This window comes from Crocodylus siamensis, chromosome 5 (genome assembly GCF_052110815.1).
Source record: "Crocodylus siamensis isolate JL-2025a chromosome 5, ASM5211081v1, whole genome shotgun sequence".
NCBI lineage: Eukaryota > Metazoa > Chordata > Crocodylia > Crocodylidae > Crocodylus > Crocodylus siamensis.
Genome location: NC_143399.1, coordinates 16,463,377 through 16,481,458, shown reverse-complemented (window position 1 = coordinate 16,481,458; position 18,082 = coordinate 16,463,377). Strand labels below are relative to the sequence as shown.

Below are 18,082 nucleotides of genomic sequence, written 5' to 3'. Positions count from 1 at the left end.
TCTGCTGTCTATATCCTGGATTCTGTACAGCAGCAGCTGTGTCACAGCTCGGCCTTGCCAGGAGTCTGTGGTATGGATTCCATTCCCTTCCAACACCTAGAAATTTCCCACTCTAATCCCATTTACTTAGGCTACATTTGACATGGGCCAAGATTAATATTTTAAGATCTAAGGTTCAGGTCAAAACAATACGGTATAACTTTATATTTTGCTCATGGCCTCTTCGAACCAGGCTACTGAAATTGGGAAACTACTATTTAAAAAACAAAACTAAAACTAAACACAATGCCCAAGGGGATTTTTTCTTAAAGTGAATGGCAAGTTTGGGGCCCCAACTGTAGCAGGCCACTGCACTCAAAATGCGTAACCTGAATTCTGGGAGTTCTTGGGGGCTTCAGTTCCCAGAAGTACCCTAGAGTTTAGAAACAGTGGCAAAGGAAGTCAAGGGCAAGGGAAGCAACAGAATACTAGACTAACCTCATACAACTTAGGGGTTTTCTGCCCTAGAAAATGAATTCAAATGAAAGGTCAGGGATCAATTAAAAGTGCAATTAATATTTCTTACTGTGGAAGCTTTTATTTGGGAATAAGAGTCTTTTGTTGCTATTTAGCTTAACCCCCCCCCCTCCCCTCCAGCACTTCTACTCCAGAATTCAGCCTTAAAATTTATATCATTCAAGGAAGCGATGCCACAGAACTAAAATCACTGCAGGTGACACAGAGGGGTCTGGGAAAAGGAGATTACAGAAAGTAATCAAGAGATGCGAGACTCTAACAAAGTGCCCTCAAAACACTCATAGCCACACGTAGAGGTCTACAAGCGATAGGAGTTGACAATGTGGTGTTCTGACATCACTTGCTATCACACTGATCCCTGACTCTTAGCTATCCTTTTCCTCATCCCGTACTTTCCCAGCACAAGCAGCCAGGAGCAGCGTGTGGGAGGGGAGAAGCAGGTCAGGGTGGCCCTGTATAGATGAAGTCACGTGAGAAGGAACTGTAACTTAGGCAAAAAGCATCTCAGTTGGGGAAATGCGTTGGGTAGACATCCGGAGAGAGACATTATTTGTTTATTCAGAGAACTACAGGTTGAAGTCCTCTATCCTTAAAACAGGGACGGTTCAGCCAATGGAAGGGCAAGCTGTTCCACAATGCCCTACCAGATAGCTAACAAGCTTCAGTTCAAAGGAATCAAGCCCAGGGATTCAAGTCAATTTATATCTATTCTTGGACTTCCTACTGAGTTTAACAATAGGGTTGCCAGTTAGCAAGCAACAAACTATAGAAATGATGTTAGTTTTGGAGATTCAGGCTCTTGTCCATTGGGAATTAGACTGATGCCGACTCAATTCCCACAGTCCACCACACAGGTGCTTGGGACAGGCTAATTTCACAAGTGCTTGAGCTGTATATGAACTAGCAAGCTATAGATGTCTCCATGTCTTCTTCTGAATTATTTTTTTTTTTGCTGCTATTTCTTTTATTTCACTATATGTACACCTACATGCTGACCTATTTATCAACCTATTTATTAAAATGAACAAAAATAGCGGCAGCAAAAATAACTGAAAAGGAGAGAGATATCAGAGACAGCAGAGTCTGAGTTTCTGCCATTAGTCTAAAAGGCATTGTGTGTTTCAAACATCTTAATAGTCAGTTTTCCCTGGAAGCAATTCCAATCACACTATTCTCAGAAGGGTTAGTTGGGGAAAAAGATGATTTCTATGCTAAATCTTCTGAATGCAAAAGCTACAAAACACAAAGAGACTTTTCTCAGACAAGGTTCTTTGGGTAAATGTGATATCTTTTATTAGACCAGCTAAATAGTTGGGAAAGTTGTTCTTTGCAAGCCTTCAGCCACAAACACCCTTCTTTAGGCATAAGGAGTCTGCTGGTGTTCTGTGTTCTCCACGATGGAATAGCAGACCTGCATTTTGCATATTGGCTGCTTTCCATCATGGAGAACATATAACACCAGCAGCCTTTCCCTAGGCTGAAAAAGGGTGTTTGTGGCCAAAAGCTTGTAAAGAACAACTTTCCCAACTATTTAGCTGGTCTAATAAAAGATATCACATTTACCCAAAGAACCCTGTCTGGGAGAAGTCTCTGTGTTCTGCCCTGAATTCCATGTTGATTATTGCTCAGCATACCCTTTTTTCACATTTACCTCAAGCTTTCTTCATGCTGTCCCAGTCCCTTTTAACAGCCCCCTAATTCAAGCAGAACAAAGAACTCCCACCAAAATAAATTCTTTGGGAGCAGTCCAGTGGAAACAGTCTGCTGTAGCTCAGCGTTCACTCTACTGAAGCACCTCTCCATTCATACTGTATCCCTCGTCCTTTCTTCTCTTACCTGAATGTGAAATGGTCATAAATAGAGAAGAGTATGTGACTTAAAATTCCTTCTGTTCAATAATCTACGGTATAATAGGTTTTTTCCAGAAAATTTTAACTAGATCTGGTCTTCCCTGCATATTTTAATGTGTATGAATAAGCATCTCTTAAAATGAAGTGTTTGGCCTATGACTGCTAGCTTTTAACGTGCATGGAGGGAAGTAGCTTTCCATTCCAACTCTGGTGAGGCGGCACAGATTAGAATCCCTAGCCTCTGCAAGCCAGCATTTGTGTTGTGTATGGTAACAACTGCTCTCTGTGTAGACACTTCTGGGCAGCCTTCATTTTCCTAGCAAGCTGAAAATTTTGAGTGGACAAAGTTAGGGCATCCCTATCCCTATCAATCACAGGAGCAGTGATACTTAGAGAGGATAAGAAGAAAAAGCCAAGCTTCATTTTACATCCAGTCCAAAATTTCACAGCATTTATTACGACCATAGAAATGAAACATCTAGTGGCAAGGGAAAACTTCGAAAGGGATGCATAGTCAGAAGTTCTAGGCCAAAACGTGGCCTTGCTTCATCATACTTGTCAGAATATGTTCAAAGTTTAAGTAGCTGCAGGGGATAAAGGAACCTACTACTTCAATGGTGAGACTATGAAAAAAATTACTTTAGCAGGACCCATGAGAATTACAACTGTGGTCCTGCACTGGTAGTAAATGAACAGAACCTGGGCTGAACTGCAACATATAGCCAAAATATGAAGTCTTCTTATGAGTTACAATCCTGAGCAATCAGAAGCAGTTAAGGTTCACAAACTAATGACATTTTCTTCCTTTTTAAAAATTAAAATCCCTGTATCATTTTGAGTGAAAAAGATGCTAAAAAGAAAACCTCGCTGCATGCATGGACCAAAGGCTAAATTTTCCAGGGCTAAGTCACATGTCTTAGGTTGCAAGTGTATTTCCATATTTAAAGTGTGTCAAGAAAATAGGTCAACTCTCAAGATAGAAACTCCATGACGAGTCAAAAAGAGGAAATATTTTAGGATATCCTTGTACTTTGGAGTTAATGCGGACCACTGCAAAAGCAGCTTCGCGTTAGCTGAAGTCTGCTAGGATGATGAGAAAGGCATTTCAGTTTGGCCCCATCAATGGCTGACATTGCTGATGCAAGAGCAGACAGGGCTAGGACAAAGCAATATGGGAAAAGGTGAGAAAGACATAGCCCCCCCCCAAAAAAACACAACAAAATTATACATGGTATGCTGGAATAAACTGTCATGACACTTTTATAATTAAAAAGTACTTAGAGTAAGGACATTACGTGAGGTACCACCTTTCAGTTATAACATCTCAAATTAAGAACTGCATGACATTTTCAGAGAGAAATACAAATTTGTTGCTACGACATTCTACACTAATCTAAACCAATGGACAAAACAATAAATGCAAATAAAAATGATTCTATTACTAACCAGAGTTTAAATCACGTCCAGGATTGAAGGCTCTGCTATTAACAGTCGTAGACAGTCTATCGCAGCTAATAGTTCTGGAAACATTAGTGTTAAAATTCCCATCAAACCTGAAATGACAAACAACAAGATTAGAAAAACTAAAGTTAACTTTATTTATTAAACTGAAATATCTCATGCAAGTAAGTAAGAATTTCCAGTCTATGGTTCTATGGAAGACTTGCCATTTTGTAAACACAGAACAAGTTCTCTTTGCATTTTAAGGGCACAGGCAAGGAAATTTTCAAAGCACAAAGCTTAGTGAGATAAAACTCCTGCCCTTGGGGCTATAACCTACTCTCTCCTCCTGTGTTTTATATTTTAATTTTATTCCCTGTGATATGCAAATAATTGTGGAATCTAGAGTTGGAAAAGGCTAAATTCATCTGCATACCAGTGCATGATTGTCCCCCAGAAGAGTATTTAGGAGGGCACTGTCCAGTCCAGCAATCCAGTTTTGAGAGACTAAAATGCAAAAAAGGTCCTTTCTGGGAGAATTGTCTATAGACTTGTAGGTCACACTATGAAGAGCTTTTTCCAGCTATTCAGCTCCTTGACCTGATTTCATCCCATTGTTCTGTTATACACCTTTTAAATAGTTTGAATATTTGCTGCCTTGAAATACTGTATTTGCATGTGGTTCTCTGTGCTTCTTTGGAAGACTCTAAGCAGATACAGTTGCAAATCTCCTTTTTAGAGGAAGGACTGAAGGCTTCAGAATATGAAATCTGTCAGAAGTATATTTTATTCCATTCTTATCAATTACAAAGTTTAAAATGGTAACAGAACCTCTTTTTAGATACCAAAATATAAACCAAGCCCTTTTACAACTACTGCACGTCTTTATCAAATCAAGTCATAGAACGTTTTTGATCTGGGTTTTTAAATGGCATACATGTTTGTTCATAAACGTGTTTCCTATGTACAGTACTTAACTAGCAGTACTTCTAAGCACCAGGAATATAATCCAATAAAAGGGAACCTGGCTATTAGATCCAAACATGTAAGAAAAAAGAAGCAACCAGTGTCATCTTACTTGCTGATATTTACTGACCACAGTCACATTTTTAAACATGAGGGGAACTCTCAAAAGGGGAGCTTCCTAGACTGTCCTGAACAAGAGCTGGTGGAAAGCAAGCTTGTAAAGAAATTAGGGGCAGCGACAGTGTCTTCAACATCATCAATTACCATCAACATCTTTACATCTGAAAATCCACTGAGAACACTGAAATACACCAACCAGTATTTTTGTTCTAACGTCAAGGGAAAAAATGAGAACTCCTCACATGTTTTATACAATATCCAGCATCTCATTTCAATTCTTTACTTTCAGCCCAAATTCAGTGAAGGACTTTAGCACCTGCTTAACTTCAAGCATACGCTTACATCTCCTAGTCTACAACAGGGGTGGGACTACTTAACTGCTTCAAGGTAAGCACATCTATGGACTCGCTTCGTTAAATCGTGGCTTAGAATAAGATACAAACTGATCAAAACAACTGGATGAGGGAGTAGGATTTGAAAAGCAAATTGTTGAGCATCTTGTGTGCATTGTCATAAAAAACTAAAGCAGTAAATATGGGCTTTGGGCAAGCACTATTTTCTGGGTTTTTGTCTTTGTTCTATGCTTTACAATGTTAAGCACAGTGACCTGGATCTCCCAGTCACTACCCCAAACACAAGCAGTAAATACATTTCCAAACAACCTCAGTTAGAAAACCAAATCATGCGAAAAGAAAACTAATGCCATAGACACATGAAAGGGATACCACAGGGAAAACCCAGGGGCGGCGAGCTGTGCCACATGATAAAACCCTGTGATTCAAGATAAAGTTATGAAACTACAGTAGTTCCAGTCCAAGGTAACTTTTTATTGAGACTTCTCTTTTTTTGTGCACTGTTGCCAAGCTAAAAATGTCTTCTTTTTACTAACAACCAAACAATTTTACTTTGGTTCTTGCTGATCTATGTTTTACATAATGAAAATGTAATTTTTCTACCAAGCCCTGCAAATTTAGGTGTTTAACACAAAGCATAGTGAAAAAATAAAATGTGGTTATCAATAACTTTTTTTTTTTTTTTTTTAACTGGAAAAGTGGCTTCTGGCAACACTGTGTTGATTTAAAAAATGGTTTTACATCATGCTGTACCCACCCCAGGGGTCCCCTCCTCATCCCCACACACTCATGCCCCAAACCAGCCCCTCCGCAGCACAGAGTTGGGTCAGAGCAGCCCCAGTCAGATAGGCTGACCCCACCAGAACCCTTGACAGCCAGGGCTGCTCTGACGAAGCTCAACATGCTGTGGTCCCTGGTGCACATGTAAACACAGTGCTCAGGAGCAATAAACTCTGGTGTGATATGCGCTGGAGTTTATTGCTGCCTGCTAATAGCATGTATAGATGTACCCCATGTTACTCATACATGTCAGCTTCTGCATGTTACCCAACTTTTGCAAGTGTCAACAGAGACCTAGATGTGGGGTCTGCCCAAAAGTGAGAGCATCAAAGGTCTTAGCTGCTATATAGCTCAACCTACGTCAGCAACAAATTGTGTACCACCCACCACCTTAGGAAGTTTCTCTTGTGATGTGTGTAGGAAGCAGAACAGGGAGTTCAAAAGCATCCTCTTCCTGCAGCACTACATAAGCACTAGGGTTGTGTGAAGCTTCAGTAGCCAATTCGATTCAGAGGAGATTCGGCCCGATTCAGTGACCGAAACTCCAAATCTGAATCAAATCAGGAGACCAATTAAAAGGTCCAAATAAGAAGCCGCCAAATGGATTCAGAAAAGATTCAGCGCCACTTTGGAAATTTGGCCATAGACTAAACAGGGAGCATTCCTCACCATGGTGGACACAGCTGCCTTCAGCTGGTAAGTCTGTTGCGGTGGGCGGAGGGGGAAGGGAAGGGGCGTGGGGCTGGGAGGGACTGAGGCGGGGACTGGGACAAGCTGCCCAGCCAGGGCAGGGGATGCAGAACTCAGGGAGGGGGACAGGGGGACGTGGCAACACTCGGAGCAGGGCTCTGTCCTGCTGCTGCTTGCCCAGCCAGGGTGGGGGGAGGGGCAGGATGCAGGTGCGGCTTGCTCTGGGTGGATAGGTTACAGGGGTGGGCTAGCAAAAACAGGATGCACTTCAACACTGACAAGTGCAGGGTGCTGTACCTGGCAGTAGTAACCAGCAGCACACTTATAAGATGGGAAATTCCCTTCCTGAGAGCACGGAGGCAGAAAGGGATCTTGGAGTCATTACTGACTCCAAGATGAACATGGGCTGACAATACGAGGTCACAGTTGGCAGGGCTAACCGGACCTTGTTGTGCATCCACAGGTGCATCTCAAGTAGGGCCAAGGAGGTGATCCTCCCCCTCTAAGCAACACTGGTCAGGCCACAGCTGGAGTACTGCATCCAGTTCTGTGCGCCCCACTTCAGGAGGGATGTGGACAACATTGAGAGGGTCCAGAGGAGGGCCACCCGCATGATCCAGGTACAACAGGGCAGACCCTACAATGCATTATTCCACCCCCTGCCCCTCCTCCACACTGGCTGGGCAAGTGGCAGCAGAGCATAGCCCCCGCTCCTAGCACTACTGTGCCCACATCAGCACTGGGAGTGGGGGCTCTGTCCTGCTGCCGCTTGCCCAGGGAGGAGCGATGCAGGTGTGGCTCACTCTGGGCAGAATGGGGCAAGCGGCAGCAGGGCATAGCCCCTGCTCCCAGTGCTGCTGTGCCTGCATCCTGATCCCACCACCCCTCCTGCTCTGGGCAAGCAGCAGCACTTGTATCCCACCCCCACCCCCAGCTGGGCATGTGACGGGCTATGCCCTGCTGCCACTTGCCCCCTCCCACCCAGAGTGAGCCATGCCTGCATCCTGCCCCCTCCCCGCTGAACAAGCAGCAGCAGGGCACAGCCCCAGCTCCAAGTGCTGCTGTGCCTGCATCCTGCACACCCCCCCGGGCCCCTTCCCAAGTCCCATGTCCCCTGCCCCAGCTGGGCAGCTTGTCCCAACCACAATCCCTCCCTCCCCCATGCCTCTTTCCTTCCCCCTCCACAACAGACTTACCAGCTGGAGACAGCCGTGTTCACTGTGGTGAAGACTGCTGTCTGTTTAGTCTATGGCCAAACCTCCAAAGGGGTGCCGAATCTTCAGATCCAATTCAGCCGAACCAAATCAGGCCAGTGATTCGAATCTATGGAATCACTGTCCTCTGAATCAGCCAAATCCAAAGTCTGACTTAAAAAACAGACTTTTCCATTTTCACCGAATTGGTATGTTCTGCCAGCTGATGCTTAGAACGGCTACAGCACAGCCTGATCAACAAACCCACTGAACAGGGCTCTCTCCCATACTTGCCCATTAACCTAACACTTTATCTGACCTAAGTAGAGTTGATTTTAGCGCTTACTGAAGGGATTAAATGTTTGTTATTTGTCAAGAATAAAACATACCCCCAACCAAAGCTATAGCACTTGTCTCACAAATGCAGAATGATTTTCCTGAAAAACAAGACAAAACACCCCAAACAAAACAGCACCCCCCCCCAAAAAAAAACCCCCACCTGACAGTATAAATTCCTTAACAAGTCTCTTGACATAAAAATAATTTTCAAATTCATCTTTTAAGAAATATTTATCACAGGACATCAGACAGTTATTGGTCCTGCTACTATGCTAATTTCATATTAATATTATAACCCTATTATATTAATGTTATGATCCCAATAATGAAATGGCACAAAATCACCTTTACAGATAAAGGAAACTAATTACTTTTTTAAAGTTTTAATTAAATCTGCTACAGAAAATAATGTGTTTATTGCATTATTATTGCAAGGCATCATGACACATTATTTGGAGTGCTTGAGTATTTTCATACCACAGCATCCTTGGACTTTAATTCTCAATGTTTAAGTCTATAATGACTGTTTGGGGACTTTTAAAACCCTAGGGCTTTTAGCCTAAAACTATTTATATTTAACCTTAATCTTAGCTCCATCTTAATGTACATTCACACCTATTGACAATCCTGCTGGCCCTTTTCAATACCTTTAAGCACGCCAACCCCACCCCTCTCTCTTACACACGTGCATACACATACACGCGCACACATGCACACCCTCCCCAATGCTCCCTGTACCTCTAAAATTATCACCTTTTGAATTACCTGCCAGAGAAGTAATAAATAACCTGATTTAAAATGTCAAGGTACATCAGTACATTTCTTCCTAGTGCACTTAAAAGCTGACAGACTGAATCCTGGACCTGCCAACCAGGATAGGATGGGATACGAACAACATGTCCAACTCTGACACCCCCTCTGGGAAAGGCAATAACAAAAGGCATGATCTTCAATTAGCTTTCTCCTCTATGTTCCTCCTTCAAATGAACTGCATCCCATTCCTACACCTCCCTCCCTTCCTGCTGTGACAGAGGAGGAGCTTCAACTTTGAAGGAAGTGCCATATGTCAAAGGAGTTGGGTGTTCCAGCAGTTACACTGGGTATTTTCATAGCAGCTTTCATCTGAGTACATCACTGTGCTTTAAATAAATAAAATCAACAAATTCGGCCACAAATTTCTAAGTAGTGGGTAAATATTTTTGCATTTACTTTACCATGGGGTAAAACTGAGGCACAGAGGAACAGCATGTAGATATTTCAGAGCAGTGGCATAACTATGGTGGGGTGACCAGGGCAGATGTGTGTGGAGGGGAGGGTTTGGAAAACCAGCTGCTACCACAGCTACACAGAAGAAGTGGCAATGGCAGCAGCCAGAAGTCACTGCTGTCGCAGCATGTCACCGCTGCTCTGGGCACCTTCTCTGTTTCAGAGCTGGGAACAGAACCCAGGAGTTCCACCTATGATCCCTGGAGCAATGCTGGACCACTAATCCTATTTTTGCTGGCATAGCCAAGCAGGTCAAATAGGAGGGAACATAAAAATAAAAGTATATATAACATCAAAACAATTTGCAAACTATGAAGAATAAAACAAACATGATGTGACAGTAGCTCAGATAAAATTATTACATTAATTGCTCATTAGGTTCAGACTGAGAACTATGCCTTGAATCTATTTCTACCTGCAGCTCATACTCAGATCTTTTCCCCCCACACTTTTCAACTGGGATTTACATTGAAAAGTTTATGCAAAATCAGGTTATCATTCCCCACCCCTGCCCCAAAAATAGCCTAACACACACATATTTCAGTATTTGTAAAATGTATTCGTCATTTATATTTGTACATACATGCTAGAGGATTTTCTGCGAGTTTCTTCCTTACATCTTTAATCCACTTTAATTAAAGACATGTTGCTGAATAATTTAGCACTGCTTTCTGAAACAAGGCTTTTTTTTTTAATTTCTGGATTCTTGAATGCTTGGCTTCTTAAACATGAGCTTGGCAATAATACTAGATTTTTGCATTTCTTATGTAGAATTTGCTTATAAATAAATAATTGCACATGGTAACTTATAAACTTCCCTACTGAAAAGGTACAATGTGCATAAACATTTTACTTGGAAGCAATTATAAATCCTGCAAGTTAAATTTGCAAGCAAGTATTGATTGCAACTTCCTATGGGTACAAATAAGCATGATATCTTCCATTTTTACAAGCTGAAAACCAGGTCAGACTAATGGAGTAAAATAGAATACAGATTGAGGTGTCTTGACATGGTGCCCAGAATCTTACAGGTAACAATGCTGAAATCTATACTTATAAAACTCCTCCAGAATCTGCACCAGAAAAAAATCCCCTATATATTTGGTTGCAATTAGTTATTGCACTTACTTACCAAAGATCAAAACACTGCCTGAAATTTAGTTTCAAGAGAAGTAACATTCGCCCCCATCTCCCTTTCTTTTTTTTTTATATATATAAAAACCCTTCCTTCTGGATTCACTTTAATGAACAACTGATCGAAACTGCATCCCGAGGGAGAAAACAGAACTGTGACTCCCACTTTGATCTCTTCCCCATGGAGAAATTCACTCCCTGCCTAGCTTGCAAGATGTTCATTTGATTGACGTTTGCTCTGATGTGCAAACTGCTTTGAACTTCAGACATTTAATTCCCATCAGGCTGCAGTCATTTTTATTCTCCTTCAACAGGATTTACAAGCAGGAGATCAGCAAATGTAGAAGATAAAATAAATTTGCAGAAGCTTTGAATCTTACATCAAAACAGTGTTCAAGTGAGCTTCAATTGGATTTCATTCGGCCTCAATTCACAGTGTAAATCAACTACTTTTGTGCAGTTTCAGTGTTGGAAAAAATACAAGGGAATATATATATATATATATATAAAAAAATCTGAGAGATGTCTATTGGGGTTTTATTATTGTATTAAGACTCATTTCTTTTCCTATACTCTGCTTAAAATTCTAGTATGGGTTGTTTTGGCAGGTAAATACAGCAACATAAATTAAATTATTTAAAATCTGAATTTTCTTCAAAATTCTCAAACTACCATATTCTACCAATATTTATCTACATACTTTTCCACCTACCAATATTTAAACGCAGTTGGGGTGAATACTGGTTTTGGTTTTTTTTTAAATTGAAATGAAAATGATTTAACAGAAAAATCTACTGAACGCATCTCTTTGGACACGTCTACACGTGCCCTATACAGCACCGTTGTTACTGTCCTGTCATTTAGTACTTCCTTTTGGAAGTACTAAATGATGGCACAGTAACACCCCTTACTGCACCATGCTTGCAGCGCATGGTTATTTTTAGCCCCTACATCGCCATAGCAACGCACCATCTTGAGGAAGCGTGTTGCTACAGCAACACAGTGGTGGCATCATGGTTTTTTTGCCTGCAGATACCTACAGCGGTGTAGTGTTGTGTGTAGACGTGCCCTTTATGTAGCAAGGTTTTAAGCACGTGCCTAACTTTAAGCACACGAATTGTTCCACTGGCTACAATCACTGCCTGAAAGAACAAATATTCTCTCCTCTCGGCGCACTTGCCCCTCAGCTGAGCGGGGGCCGCTCCGCTCCTCACCACGCTGACATCCCCGCAGGGAGGGAGAGCGCAGCCCAGCTGGAGCAGCCCCCCCAAGGCAAGGCAGGGGCGGGGACGGGGGCCAAGCCGGGCACAGTGTGGGAGCTGCTGGCTTCGGGAAACTGCTCCGCTCCCTAGGCCCTTCGGGCGAGCTTTGCCCCAAGCCCCACCAGCTTCACCCTAAGGAAAGGGGATTTGGCTGGTCTTCCCATTAACAAACAGCTGAGAAGTACTGTGCAGGCTGAGAAGGTCTCTGAGGACATGGGCTTGCAGGGCAGGGCCGAGGCTCAGGATTTAAAGGCGGGATTGAGCTTTAAGATTAAAAAGAGAGTCTCATGCTCAGGGGAAGAACTGGAGCCACTGAGCAGAAACGACTTGGTTCAGGGCAAGGGAAGGTGTTCAGCACTGGTGCAGAAACCAGAGGGAGGGAGGGAGGACTGGTGGTTTGAGATGCTCGCCAGCAACGTCCCCTCTAAGGCGCAGCGATCAAGGTTCCCTCTCAGAGGCGAGACTGAAGTGGCGCGCTCACGGATCGCTACACCTTAGAGGGAGCACTGATAAGGATGTGTATACAAATGTTGTTCCTTGCATTTTATTCGTATTATTTAAATGTATATACATAAAATGAGAGGAAGAACTTTTGCACATGCGCGCGTGCACACACACGATAAATTATCTGACTGAAGTGCTTGGAAGAAATATTGCAATTCAATTCTATAGCGTTTATACGGACAAACCCCCCTCTAACCCAAAGCACAGGCACTTTTCCCCGACAAAGTAAAATATATGTTCCACGAGAGCCAGTTCTTAACTGCCTGTTACAGTTTATGAACAGTTTCAAGTTAAATCTAGAGATACCTTCCAGATAAATCTTACAGATTCCCGAAAGACCCACAGCCATGTCTGTAATCTGGTCGGCTCCAAGTAACACATCCAGCCTAAATCCCGTTTAGTAAGATCCAGCCAATTCTCTTCGGTAAGTGGAGCTCTTAAAATATTTGAGCAATACATTTTACCCGAACTGAATGCGATTCCCCTTATCTCCCTCTTAACTCCTTGTGAGAGAAAGGATAAACAAAGAAAAGAGCCTGATAAAACCGAACTGCATTAGCAAATATTTAACCATCTGTTTAAAAAAGAGGAAAAAAACAGACCACTTCTGAAAGCAGTATCACAGGCACAAAATAAATGATCTTTAAAAATAGGTTTGTCAGTTTACTTATTTAAACGGTTATATAAATGGCCGTAATGCAAAGTTGTCAAGTAATATGTTTCCCTGATAAGTATTTCTCCGTTCGATCTTTTCACAAACTGAGGCAGATAAAAGCATTCCTTAAACTGTTATCAGCAGCCTTAACTAAAGCACAGAAATATACCTCAAGCACCCCTGAATTGTATGTAAACAATACCAACTAAACAGAGGACGGCTCCATAGTCTTAGCAACAGTGACGCTGAACAAATACCATTACAGAACAGCTGAAGTAACCGTCTTCTGGAGATCTGTAAAATAAATGTATAGAAAAACTAGTACTGAAATCTATTTGCGTCTTACAGGTAAGAAACAAGGGTGCCTGTTTGTGCCCCCAGTGCATTGTGCATGTCGCGCACACATGCAAATCATTCTCCTGCTGTCAAACAGGATCCCAGGGGACATTTACAGTCTGGCATCAACAGCAACTGGCTCAGGGTAGGAGTTTTAAAGCAGGGTGGTGGGGTGAGAAGAGAGTGACTCAAACCCAAGACCAGGCAAGAGAATATTTCATTTCTATTTCAAAGGAAATCTAATCTCTTTCCTTTGTTTTGTTTTGGTTTTTTTTGACTGACTGGAGGAAACTCTGGAGATTCTGTCTTTAAGGCAAGTCAGCAGTGGCAGAACTACAGCCCTCATGCATTTGTGCCCTTGTCTTCCCAATACAAAAAAAGGGTGCTGCAGCAGTGTAGGTGTGGCTTTGCAATTCTCAGACTGCCCTATTGCACTGTACTCTATGGCCCAATTCAGTAAGGTACCTGAACACCTGCCAATGGGACTGCACGTTACTTAAGGAACATATTGAAATAAGGCATAGAGAAGTCTGGCTACCTTTGAAGACAAGGCAGAAAGCAAGGCAGGGCAGCACCCTACAAACTACCCATTCAGAGAGGCATGAGCTTTCTCTCTGCCCTGTCTTCTGCCCATCTTTAGACTAACACAGCTAACTACCTCTAAGACAGCTAACTACCTCTCTGTAAAGACAAGGTAAAAGAGAATCAGCTGGTACAAAGCAAACTCGCTCCTGTTGGACTCAATTCTGCAAGGAGTGTCGGTCTCTCACAGGAGACCCAAAGTATAGCTGGCTACTGTTCAGACTTTTGGTCCCATGGGCCAGAAAAATGATATGGGTTTGGTCTGAGGGCCAAATCAAGCCCTGGGCATCACGATCAGGCCCTATGTCACCTTTGCTTGGCCCCACACGCCCAGATCAGACATTGGGGGGGCTGCCCCTGCCCAGCCTGGGGTATCTGTCCCTATGGCATGGTGCCACCCCTGCCCAGACCCACACACCAGGATCTGGCCCTGCACACCTGATCTGGTAGCAGGGAAGTGGCACCTTCACCAAATATCCAGACCTGTGGGTGGCTCTTTGAGCTGAATGACATGACGCCAAGAGCCAGTTCAGACTCATGGGCTGAGCACCCCTGGACTAGACTGCTTTTAATAATCCTTACAGGCTTTCAGAGTTTACGGACATGCAGTTTCCTGTGTTTGAGAGGAGGCATATGCAGGGTGAGCATCTCTCAGTAGGGTGCAGCTGGAAGCCATAATTGAGCAGTACAGCCATATCCCTAAGGTATCCAGAACAGGCCCCTTCCTTACCAGTGCCTTACACATGGCACAACCCTGCTCTTCTGTAGACTGCACTATCTTCCACTTCCCAAGCAGAATCCCTGGCACTAGTGACATCAGTGACAAAGCGCCTCCCACTTCAGTGAGGCCAGAGTTGATTACAATGATTTCTAAGGCAGTGGCTTTCAACCTGTGTGCATGGACCCCTGGGGGTCTGCAGACTATGTCCAAAGGGGTTTGTGAAAGATGACTATGATCAATCAAAAGTATGTGAATACGCACACATAGAATTCAAAGGGGTCCACACCTTCATTTGAAATTTCCAAAGGGTCTGCACCGCCATCTGAAGTTTTTTCGGAGTCTGCAAATAAAAAAAGGTTGAAAAGCACTGTTCTAAGCTATAAAGGCAGGATATAGACATGGCACCAAACTTACATTTAGGTGCCTAAACTTCTAAAAAGACTCTTACATCTACATACATTTAGCATCCTGTGGATACCATAGATGCTTCCCTCACCCACTGTAGATCTGGGATCAGCTCAGATGCTTCCATTGAAAGCCCCTACAACAAAAACAATGGCTCAAAAGGCCTGATTGCAAAGGTTTCCTCAAAGAGAAGTCTGTCTATTCGTATTCATTTCCCTTACTGGTCCACAGAAAGGTTTTGTTGGTTTTCACAGCTCATGGCTTTTGCTAAGACTCAAGTGGTAGATTAAGAGAGTTGTGATTGTGTTTGTGTACATACACATGCACAGCACTATTACATTAACATTTGTCAGTATGCTTGTTTTATTAAAATTTAATAATGCTTTATGCAAGGGGCAAGGATTTTTGGGGAGTGATATCTTTTATAGACAAGCCTCAGCCATGAAGAAGAATGTACTGCATTTGAAAACCTGTCTAACTTTATCTCAATCGTGCAGTTGAGCCAATAAGCCATCACTCCCCAAAAATCCTTGCCTCTCACATAGGGCTCCTATACACATGCAGTAAGGCTGCTCCGATGCACTGTAATTACAGCACGTCAGTGCAGACTTGATAACCTAGTCCAGGAGTGCTCAGCCCATGATTAATTGAGTCTGCTGGAGCATGATAATTACCACGCTCCAGACAATTCCAACGTCATGTGCATCAGCATCCCTGCACTGAAAAATGGTGGTAGGGGCACTTTGAGTAAAGTTCATTCAACAAGCTTTAGTTAAAGTGCCCCCGCTGCCATTTTTCAGCACAGGGACACTGATACATGTGATGCTCTGGGCGCTTTAAATTAGAGAGGCTCCAAGGGCCACTAATTAAAGTACTCCCCCCCACTCCCCTCAAGCACGTATGTAAATGCCCAGAAGTCCTTCATCACCAGGGCTAAAGCACCACTCTGATACTACCATAATCACATGTAATAAAATTCTGTATGTTCAGAGACTCAGATTAGCCTTCTCTTATGACAAATACAACACAACTCACTTCATACATGATGTAAATGTTAAATCATACAGATGTGCACACAGAGGCTATGAAGAGGATGGAGACAGATCATTATCTGTGGCTGCAGGGGACAGGACTAGGAGCAATGGTCTCAAATTACAGCAAGGGAAATTTCAGTTGGACATTAGGAAGAAGTTGCTCATTCTGAGCCTCATTCAGCAATGAAACAAGCTGCCCATAGATGTGGAATCTCCATCCTTAGATGTTTTTAACAGCAGGTTAAACAGACGCTTGACTGGTTCAGTCAAGCTTGATCTGCCTTGAGGAGGGGGTTGGACTGGAAGACCTCGAGCAGTTCATTCCCTCCCTACTGTTCTATAATAATATCTCTTTGGGTAGTAAATGAGCCTTCAAAAACACTAAACATAGAAAAGAATATCAAGCGGGGACACACACACACACTGAGTGCTAGAGAGTTTATAAACAGCTAAATCAAAACCCCAGCAGAAATGTATTTTTTCAGGAAAAATGTAAAGTAAAGGCTATAATAATTTGAAGAATATGCCCCCTTCACTGTTCACCTGAAGGATATTAGTAAGGGTATTGGGCCCAAACTGACAACTGAAGAGGAGGAAGTTACCAGACATAGCTACAAGTCACAGAAGGAATATAGGGAGGAACTGGAATTCAAATTATGGGATGTACCCACAGAAGGAGGAAACAGAAATCAAAGGAAACAACAGTAGCATTGTTAATGTCCCTTATTCACCTCAATAAAGCCAAGAACCAAGCTCTGCTTTATGTTACCATATTTACCCAAATCCAAGACAACTTTGAATTTAAAATGGCCCCCCATTAGCAGATGCAGGACAGGGGAAAGGAGGGGGGGAGCAGAAGCTGCAAGGGGCAGGGTTCAGGGCTGGAGCCATAGTAGCCACCTGTTCCCCCATCCCCACTACACTGTCCTTGAATCCAAGATGAGAGGTTTTTTCCCCCCACATCAAATGGGGTAGAGGACCTAGCCTTGGATTCGAGTAAATATAGGGTTTTTTCCCCCAATTTGTGAAATCTGTTAAAAGATACATGTCCAGGTCTCAGGGAACCCATTCATCACTTAACATTAAATAAACTCCCCAAAAGAAAGGACACAAACAGAAAATACCTCACCAGCCACTCTCCCAGAGGAGGCTACCAGAGGCATCTCAGCTGTCCCCGGCTACTATACGACAGTGTAAGAAGACAAGGAGTTTGCAAATAGATCCAAGAATACTTAAATGGCTTGTGCTGATTACAACCCTCCTCTCTAACCAATGGCCAGCTAAAGCATACTTTGAAACCTCAGGCTTAAATAGAATACATGACCTGCTGGGAGGCCCTTGCAGCGTCAGGCAACTGGAATCATGTAAGTGCAGATTAATTTGCCACAAACCCCAAGCCCCCCTCTGTTGGCCTGCTGTGGAACCGTGTTCCATGGTGTGAAGTAGATGCAGAAACAACCTGTGTTACCTCTTCCATATATAGTGAAACTGCTGCTTCTGTTGAAACTTGGTCCATACTTAAGCAAGCCAGAGGATCTGGTCCTATAAGATAGTGAAACATTTAGAATACTGTAGATGTAGTTGCTTTTTTAAAAGATGATTATAGTATTGGAGATGTTCAGTGGACAGCAATGAGACTTATCCCAGGCCTCAGAGTATTTAGCTCTGCAGTGCAGAACCAGCCAAATAAATCTAATTTATATTCTTTGGAAAAAAGACCATTTAGAGTGATGAACTCTTCATATACTGGCATGGGATACAGGTGCATAACACTTAAAAGAACCTAATGCCATCATATTCCAAAACTTTTTTTCTTGTAGATATCACCACAGCTACTGGTAAATCTGGTCTCCCAGTGCTCAGGGAAGATCTTTCGTGCGAGTTTTTCTCAAGGGATTATCCGTCTAGCATAAAAGATGGTGGTTATCACAGTCAG

The 18,082-nt window shown here is 42.9% G+C and overlaps 1 protein-coding gene across 4 annotated transcripts in view; it reads right to left on the bottom strand.

The window, feature by feature from the left end:
* The window catches only part of CACHD1 (cache domain containing 1), a 176,989-nt gene that overhangs the window by 63,987 nt on the left and 94,920 nt on the right, over positions 1-18,082 (bottom strand). For all 4 annotated transcript variants that reach the window (XM_090046918.1, XM_090046916.1, XM_090046917.1 and 1 more), the window contains one exon: positions 3,813-3,919. In XM_090046918.1, coding sequence (XP_089903044.1) covers positions 3,813-3,919 — 107 coding nt within the window. The remainder of the gene's footprint in view (positions 1-3,812; positions 3,920-18,082) is intronic.